Genomic DNA, 9,581 nt, shown 5'->3' with positions numbered 1-9,581 from the left:
TGAAACTTTATTGCTGGAACAGCACAGCAGGTCAGGCAGCATCCAGGGAACAGAAGATTCGTCGTTTCGGGCACATGCCCTTCTTCAGGAATGAGCAGAGAGTGTTCAGCAGGAGAAGATAAAAGGTAGGGAGGAGGGACTTGGAGGAGGGGCGTTGGAAATGTGATAGGTGGAAAGAGGTCAAGGTGAGGGTGATAGGTCGGAGTAGGGTGGAGGCGGAGAGGTCAAGAAGAAGACTGCAGGTCAGGAAGGCGGTGCCGGGCTTCCTGACCTGCAGTCTTCTTCTTGTCCTCTCCGCCTCCATCCTACTCCGACCTATCACCCTCATCTTGACCTCTTTCCACCTATCACATTTCCAACGCCCCTCCTCCAAGTCCCTCCTCCCTACCTTTTATCTTCTCCTGCTGAACACTTTCTGCTCATTCCTGAAGAAGGGCCTGTGCCCGAAACGTCGAATCTCCTGTTCCCTGGATGCTGCCTGACCTGCTGTGCTGTTCCAGCAATAAAGTTTCAACAAACAAGATTCAGCCCGTCATCTCTACATAAACTGTATCATGGTGACTGCTAATAATACAGCTAGAGACAGGTGCCTCTGCAACAGGTAGATTGATAAGATCAAGGTCAAGTATGTTCTTCTCTCTTGTTGGTTCCCTCACAACCTACAGAATAGAGTTGAGGGGCTAAACGGTCTACTCTTGTTGTCATGTTCCTGGAACTGAACTATTTGAGCAGATAATTTTATAATTTGTTTTCTTGTGGACTGTCACTGCTTTGGCCACATGCTTGACAGGAAGAGGATGAGCTGCATTCTTGAACCACTGCACTTCATGTGATCTTGGTACACTTATAGTAGTGTTAGAGAGGGGAATTAATATTTTGGACCAAAGATGAAACAAGGTGTGCAGTCAGATGGTCCTGGTCGATTACAAATTTAGCATCATGAGAAGGCTGTTGATGAGTGATTGCCACTTATTGAATAAGCACCTAATGACAACTACTTTCTTCACTTTGCTGATGACTGATGGTAGACTGATAGGATTGTAAATGGTCCTGAATTTTGTGAAATTATTCAAATTCCTAGTACTTTAAAAATCAATGAATGCTACTTGCGTATGTCAAGGAATTGAAGAAAATCTGTTCCAGCAGTTTAATAGATGGTTGTTGACATAACCTTAAGTGCTATCATTATGGCATTATTATATATCAGTGTTTTCTCCAATATGGCATCACAATGGAAGCTGTAAATTCCAAGTCTAATTGACAGTTCAAAGAGGTAATTAAATAATTAGCTGTTTGGTATGGGATCCTTAATACAAAAGTTTGTTTTAATACTCAGTTAAGGACTTGAGGAGATTTAGTGGGTTGAATAGCCTTTATTGAATGAGAGTTCATTTCATATAGTATAGTCTGTAATAGATATTTAGAACTTTATTTTATTTCATCATTGATCCTGAGGTGTCCCATGGTTAATGTTGAGAAATTTTCCATTGAGGGCAATAGGTGATGCAGGGCTATGGTTGGTATGAGTTGACATTTGTGGGCATTGAGATTTCATTTGGAGGACATGAGTTCGCATATATTGGCATGTATGGGCATGGGGAACAGGTTGAGGGAAATATAGGTTTGACATGTTTGGATGTGGGAATGTTTATGGGGAGTTACAGGGTGCAAGCTTTAAGAAAGCAGCTTGGAAGATGTCAAAGAGAGCTAATGTTGGCCTTTTAAACAGCTAGCCATATCACTTACAGTCACTTGTAACCACCTTCAATCTTCATCTGGGACTGGCCGGTCTAACTCCATCACTTACCTGAGCACTTGCCCCCAATCTCCTAATAGAAATTGCACCATTTTGGACATTTTTACACCAAACCAGAAGCCGAAGTCTGGAAAATTGCCCAACTCAAGCTATCAACACTCAGGAGTGAAAATACAGCCCACATTTCTTTTTAAATTGCTTCACAGGCAGTAAATGTCTCTGAGTTATCATTTATTTCCCATCTTTCCTGCATTTGGTTCTTCATATCACGCGGACAGGCTCACAAACGTGACGGTGTGAACTTAAGGGGAAGGTTAAGATGAATTATCTATCCCCTATTCCAAAGATAGACTCCTCCCATTTTACAATTTCTTCAATTTTTCAGAACTATTACTTTAATTTGTTTATTATATTTTAAATACCTTCATCAGACACCGTCAGATCCACAGTAAAATCTATTATGAAACACTAATTTTTGTGTGTAACATGTATTTGTCAAAAAATTCTGAAGACAAGAATCACAATGTTCTTTGGAATCAAAACTACCATTAATAAAGGAAAAAAGAGAAATGCAATCACGGCTTGGAAATTATAATTACGAACAATAATAGTTGGCTTGTGAATGACTCAAGGGGTTTACAACAAGGAACAATTACAAATAAGTGCCTACTTCGGAGAAATGGCTTTACAGGTATGGCTAAATTCGCAGCTAAGTATCACAACTGCATTTTGGAATCTAGATTAATCATAAATATAGTATTTTTTGTGTGATGTATCTTGCTGATATATAAAAATGAGTTTTCTGTTTTGTAGTTTGCCACTCATACTTACTGAATCTCATGCCTTCTTTCGTTCCAGTTAATTTAAACTTCACCACATCAAAAAATTCTTTGGTTTGTTTTTCATAAAGTTTTCTAATGCTTCCTGAATACACCTGGAAAATGCAACAGAACTTGGGAAAAATAAATATTTGACATTTATCATTAGTAATTTCAATGCAATTTGACAGTGTTTCATACATTTTTCTTTGTGTTAAAGTTACATAATGCAAACACAGAGAATGCTGCAGAAACTCAGCGAGTCCATTAGCATATGTGGAGAGAAAAATAGAATTAAAATTTCAATTTTTACATAACTCTTCTTCAGCATTTCAATGCACATAATGTGTCTAAAGTTTAAAAGTATTGACTGTAAATTAATAATATGTGGAACAAGACATAGCTGACAATCCACACTTGCTGAGCTTCTGATTGTACTTCAATGTGGTGTTTGGCACTCAGATATACTTTTTAGCTATGTTGATTCTAGAAAGGCAGCACATTGGCTCAGTAGTTAGTACTGTTGCCTCACAGCACCAGGGATCTGAGTTTGATTCCAGCCTTGGGAGACTGTTTGTATGGCACTTGCACATTCTCCCCGTGTCTGTGTGAGTTTCTGTCAGGTGCTCAGTTTCCTCCTGCAGTCCAAAGATGTGCAGATTAAGTGGATTGGCCATTCTAAATGCAGGGTTACTGGTATGGGGTGGGTCTGGGTGTGATGCTTTCCAGAGGATTGGTGTAGACTTGATGGGCCGAAAGGCTTCTGTCTGCACTGGAGATAAAAATTCACCAGTTCCTGTGTCAAAGTCCATTCCTTCAATGGCTTCTGATCCATAACGACCTCCAATATCATTGTTAATTTTTATGGAAATTGTATGCTCTGCTGTCTGCCTCTCATCTCGCGCCAGGCCTGCTCTTGCTCTTCATAGGAAATTTCATTCTAAACCAAATCTGCTCTTTCTGATTTTCACTTTCTCTGAATGATCTTTTCCTTGTTTCACTTTCTGCTTCCTTTCAAAGGTGGCTAACTCTAATTATTCTTCAGAGCAACTATGTCACCATTCATTGGATAGATAAGATTGGGTCTTATAAATATTGTGTTTGTTATCTCCAAAAACAGAATCCCAAACCAGATTAATTCAAAAGAAAATATTAACCTATTTTTGAAATCAACTTGTTCAGAGATGTTCTTACACACCTCTACAGCAGTTGGGACTTGAACAGTTTCCTGGTTCAGGGGTAGTGACTCTACCACTTCACCACAAGAGGGTCTGCAAACCAGCTTAAATGAAACACTATTTTATCTTCTGTGCCTATATCCAGAGAAATATGACTTGTTGAGCATTTGGCACAAGCTAAACCACCTGACAGCATCCAAGGTATTAATTCTTCCAGAACATGAACTTGCTCTGAATTGGAATTGTCCTCCAAGATGATTTTTATCCATATAAGATAATAATTCTAAACTTGAAGAACAATAGAGGCAGGTACCATGTGCAATTAGACAACGTTTTGATAAAGATAGTTCTGGAATGGCTTTTAATTACTGGTATTGTGTATTCTGTTTTCTCTATGAACTTGGCTGTTCATAGGAGTCAATTCATGTACTTTCCTACATTTTCTTCAACTAATAATATATCAGGAAATATGAATAAGACATTTTAATAATGATTTATATTTTAATAATTACAAATTTAAGAAAATAAACAAAGTATAAACTTTTGGGTGAGAAATTACATTGGATGAATGCTTAATTAACTGGATTTTTTGATCGGTAATTGTTACATTTGTATCTACCCACAGGAATGTTATGGGATTTTGCACGAGAGGTCCTTGTCACTCAGTCATGGGACAAATGCCATCTGGTGCCCATATAAACAGGGCAATCACCAGAAAATCTCGTTAACCAAGAAATCTGAATAACTGTTAATGAACAATGCAGAGTCCCAACCAGAAAGCGATATTATATTTAATTCCATGTCAAATGAGGTATGAAATAAAGAGAAAGATTGGATAATAGCTAGAGAAAATATAGAGGAAAAGATAATTTTTATTTTTATTTAAATTGTCAACAACAAATGAGCTTTGACATTTCTTAAAATTAAAAATAAACATCTGCAAGGTGTTTGGCAAGCTTATATGACCAAATGTATCTGTAAGAATCTTTGGTTAATGTCTCTGTTAAAACCAGTTAAAACAAAGAAGTTAATGCCCCTATTAAGGAATTCAAAAACATTAAGGAACTAAGTTGAGTAATCATGCAACAAGACTATTGAAAATGATTCCAAGTCTATACACCTTTCAAACCTTTGTCTAACAGCCAAGAAACATACCTTTGATAAATCAGTAAAAATAGCAGGGCTGTTGTTTTTAATCCAAACCATTAGAGGGCTATATGGCAATAATTCATCATGAAAATGCTTATGGTTGGGCAAGATTAGCTCTCCCGACTGTTGCAACAAGCCAATGTTTTGGTCATTTCCCTTAAACACAATGGAAATAGCATTTTTAAAGCTCTAATACATTTAACAACCGAAATTAAGATACTTAATTGACCCATCCCAGAATTTTCAAATATTTCAAGTATACCTACGTGACTGTATGAATGAACATTCCAAAAGAAAAAAAATCAAAGAAGTGACATATTTGTTTATGAATAAATAAGCTATATTTTTTAATTAAGCTGTTTAACATTCAGTTTGGCTACATTTGGAATATTGCGATCAGACCTGGTTGCCACATTACCAGAAGAACATGGATGTTTTGGAGAGGGTGCAGAGAAGGTTTACCAGGATGTTGTCTGGTCTGGAGGATTTTAGTTACAAGGAGAAATTGGATAAACTCTGATCCTTTTCAATGGAAATTTGGAGATTGAGGGGCGACCTGATGCAGATCTACAAAACTGTGAGAGATATAGGTAGGGTGGGTAATCAGAGGCTTTTCTTCAGGGTGAAAAGGTCAACTACAAGTGGGCACGGGTCAAGGTGAGAGTGGGAAAATTAGGGGAGAAATGCAGAGAAAAGTTTTCACACAGAGTATGGTAGATGCCTGGAACAGACTGCCAGTGGAGGTGGTGGAAGCAGGCACATTGGCAACATTTAAGGCATATCTTGATAGTCACACGAATGGGAGGTGAATAGCAGGATAGAAATCATGTATGGGCAATAAGTAGCGGTCTAAACAAGGATTTGGAATCAGTGTAGGTGGGTTGAAGGGCCTGTTCCTGTGCTGTTTTGTATAGTATTATACTAATCAAAAGAACTTAAAGTCTTGACATATACCAATTTAACTGGTCTCAGCAAAGATAGTTAAAGGGATATAACAAATTAATTTGGACAGCATTTGTGGGAAAGTAACTCCTAATCATAAGTGATACACACTGACCTGTATTTTAAACTGTCTGCAGATTGATAATATTTTGACATTCATGAGGTTAAGCCATTAATCATGGCTGCTGGCATCAATGAACCATATCCTAGAATAATGTAGCTATTATGAATAATGTCCAATTCATTGGTTGGCTACTGGGGAGTGATCAACACTCTTGAAACCATATGTCAACTAAGAGCCAAACTCTTAAGAGGAGGAAAAAGATTGATCAAAACATCTGATAAATATTTTAAAAGACAGGGTTTAGAGTATCACATTTAATACTTTGATTTAAGAATGCTAAAAGTCTGCAGCAACTACCAAACACTGTTGCTTAACGTGCCATTATGAACTCATATGTCGAGTCAATTTGTCAGCTTGAATCAATACTATACCTAGAACTGAATGAACACTGATTACCTAATCTCAGTTTTTCCAAATGATAATGAAATCATTCAAGGACTTATTTTAATGCTGAATATTTGACATAGAAGACTTAATCATGCTGTTTGCAGTTAGACTGTGAATTACTGACGAAACATTTGGATCTGGAATTATTCAGTAGGAGCAAAATAAGAAGTATGTGCATTTCATGTCATTATTAACAGAAAAGAAAGAAAATGGTTTCCAGATAATTTGTGAAGAGCTGACCACCACATCTGCATCTCATCAACTTAGGTAAAGAAAGGTTGGCTAAAGATGATATTCTAACACTCTCTATTCACTCACAAGTATTTCGTTTGCATTTTCAGTAACTGATGGATTCTCTCCAAAATAAATATGGACACTGGACAATAATATACTCTTGAAACTATTGTTTATAACAAAGCAAATTTTACAAAGTCTTTGTCATCAGATTCTATCACAAGAAACCAAAAACCAACCAGCTACATTATTTAGCAGTGCACATACCTGTAGTACAAATAAAGCATTAATATGCCGTATGAATCGACTTTCAAATTGCTGCCGTAGATTTTCAAACTTTATTAACTGTTCTACCACACTTTGCAGTTTCCGATGGCCTAATAAAATCAGAATTTTAAAGTGAAGTTGAATTACTACTGATAATTATACGTATGAATAATTTGATTTCACAATTATCCTACTAACTTATAATTCTTTTTGACCCAAACTCCAGATTGAAAATAAATGCCCGGCACAACCTTCTAATGTTAAACATCAATTTACAGCATTCCTTGTCTGAATAACATTATGCTGTAACAACGACTTACTAAAAATCTTCAAACTGCAGCTATTTTTAAATGGGTAGTTTCATTTTCTTCTTGGGTAGGTTAAATAGTAAAAATAAATCATTATGAAGAATCACTATTCAGTGCACTATTACCTATTTAGGGTTTAAAATTTATGGTCTCATCAGCTTGTACTGCATTATTACACTTATTTATAAATATAATTATATATTACAGCTTATATTTTGCAAAGTTTTAATAACAATATGGTCTGTGATGACTGCAGATTGATCCTAACCAGCACCAGGTTAAGCTGTTGATAGCAGTAGAAAGCATGATTTTGCTACTTTGGGCAATTCAAAAATAGGGAATGTTGGGAAATTAGCATACCTGATTTTTCTATCTGTGGTGGTACTAACAGTGCAGATAAAATCAGTGATCTGTCTTTACGTCCACCACATTTGAAATGTTAGCTCCTATTCACAAGTGTGAAAATGTCACTGCTGGAATTTTGTGCCAGTAAGAAGAATGCAAGCAGTAATAGAGAGAAGGTTATTGATAATTTGTCTGCATTTCTGGTTACAGTGGACTGTTTCCTGCCTGTAAATGTGAGAAGGTTCAAAATATAAACTTAAGGAAAATTTGCACTAGGTCATATGGTTCCTGAAGAAGGGCATGTGCCCGAAATGTCGAATCTTCTGTTCCCTAGATGCTGCCTGACCTGCTGTGCTGTTCCAGCAATAAAGTTTCAGCTTTGATCTCCAGCGTCTGCAGACCTCACTTTCTCCTCATATGGTTTCATACCCAAACAAAATTATAATCATAAATAAAAAAGCAAATGGTGCAGATAGATAACATAATATAAATGGTCATTAAAATTAATAATCTCATCTGCGTTTATTTTATTCAATCCTGGGATTCTGGCTGGATCAGCATGTATTGCCCATTCCTTGCTGCTCTCGAGAAGGTGGTTGCGAGCTGTCTGCTTGAACCATTACATTCCATTTAGTGTAGGAACACCCACAATGCTGTTAAGGGAGGGAGTTCCAGAGTTTTTCACCTGTCAATACTAAATAAATGGTGATATATTTCTATGTCATGATGGTGATCCATTGATTCTAGTTTTGCTTGGGCTTCTGAAGTCCACAGATGCCTCCTTGAGCAAAGTGCTGTAATAACTCAAAATGCTACATCTAATCCGAATATTATTCACCAGTGTTTGGTGTGGCCAACTACTCTATGCCCCAACATAGAATAAAGCCCAACAAAAATATTTTTAAACTTTGTCATCTTTGAAAGTTACATTAAATCTCTTCTAACTTGAAATATCTATTCTCAATGAAATATTGTACTCCTCAAAAATCTAGTGCCACATGGACAAAACTCAGAAAGCAATCTTTTGTAGGGAGTAGTTAATCACTCCATAAAAGTCAACAGTTTGTCTTATATTTAACGAAAGAATTTCTTACTTCTTAAAAAGATTATTCACTGATTTCTTGTGAACATTTAGCAAATGAATGGTTTAAATAAATGATGTTAGAAAAATTCCCACTGGTTTTCTTTAATACTTCTGAGGATTGGGAAATATTTTGCTGTGCAGTTCTACTGATGCACATAACATTTAGTATCTCAAAAAACAGTAATATCAACCAGGCAGTCATTCGATGAGCATCAGCAAATTATTTAGCCATTGGGTGCGATACAAATCAGTCCTAACATCCACATTTTTCAACTATTGATATCAATCAGGAGTGTGAGTGGGGTGGGTGGTAGTTCCTTGGAACAAGAAGGACACTTGCTCATGGTAAGAACTTGCGCATAGAATTTTTTAATGTAGCAAGGTCATTGGCTGCAGTTATCACATAGTTCTGGCTGACGAGGGAACTATTTAGCTCTTACCACTTGTCACTGGTGTATCAGAAGAACTTGCAGATTGACAACCAATCTGTTTAGCCATGTTATTATACACCTGTGGCTATCAAGTCCTGAGAGGGAACTTGAACCTGGAGCTTCTAGCCCAGAGATAGGGTCATTATCATTGCACTGCAAGACCATATCAGGACAAAGAACTCTGTTAATTCTCCTCACATTTTAGTCAACTGCTGCTTAAGACAAATGTGGAGTATCCATTGTTGCCCTGACCAAGTTGCCCTGGGATGGCACATTGGCTCAGTGGTTAGCACCAACTAGGTAAAAACAATGACTGCAGATGCTGGAAACCAGATTCTGGATTAGTGGTGCTGGAAGAGCACAGCAGTTCAGGCAGCATCCGAGGAGCAGTAAAATCGACGTTTCGGGCAAAAGCCCTTCATCAGGAATAAAGGCAGAGAGCCTGAAGGGTGGAGAGATAAGCTAGTGCCTTTATTCCTGATAAAGGGCTTTTGCCCCAAACGTCGATTTTACTGCTCCTCGGATGCTGCCTGAACTGCTGTGCTCTTCCAGCACCAC

At 37.3% G+C, this 9,581-nt stretch overlaps 1 protein-coding gene across 6 annotated transcripts in view; it reads right to left on the bottom strand.

Annotated features, from left to right (window-relative positions):
• LOC122557209 (exocyst complex component 1-like) overlaps positions 1-9,581 on the bottom strand; it is a 106,488-nt gene that overhangs the window by 46,956 nt on the left and 49,951 nt on the right. For 5 of the 6 annotated variants that reach the window (XM_043704653.1, XM_043704650.1, XM_043704648.1 and 2 more), the window contains 3 exons: positions 6,856-6,965; positions 4,908-5,057; positions 2,588-2,708 (listed from right to left, as the gene is read on the bottom strand). In XM_043704653.1, the coding sequence (XP_043560588.1) occupies positions 2,588-2,708; positions 4,908-5,057; positions 6,856-6,965 (381 nt within the window). The remainder of the gene's footprint in view (positions 1-2,587; positions 2,709-4,907; positions 5,058-6,855; positions 6,966-9,581) is intronic. The other variant, XM_043704651.1, reaches the window with a different exon arrangement.

The sequence above is a fragment of the Chiloscyllium plagiosum genome, chromosome 15 (assembly GCF_004010195.1).
Source record: "Chiloscyllium plagiosum isolate BGI_BamShark_2017 chromosome 15, ASM401019v2, whole genome shotgun sequence".
In the NCBI taxonomy this organism is placed as follows: domain Eukaryota; kingdom Metazoa; phylum Chordata; class Chondrichthyes; order Orectolobiformes; family Hemiscylliidae; genus Chiloscyllium; species Chiloscyllium plagiosum.
Note: the sequence above shows the minus strand (reverse complement) of the source record. Positions and strands in the feature narration are given on the sequence as shown.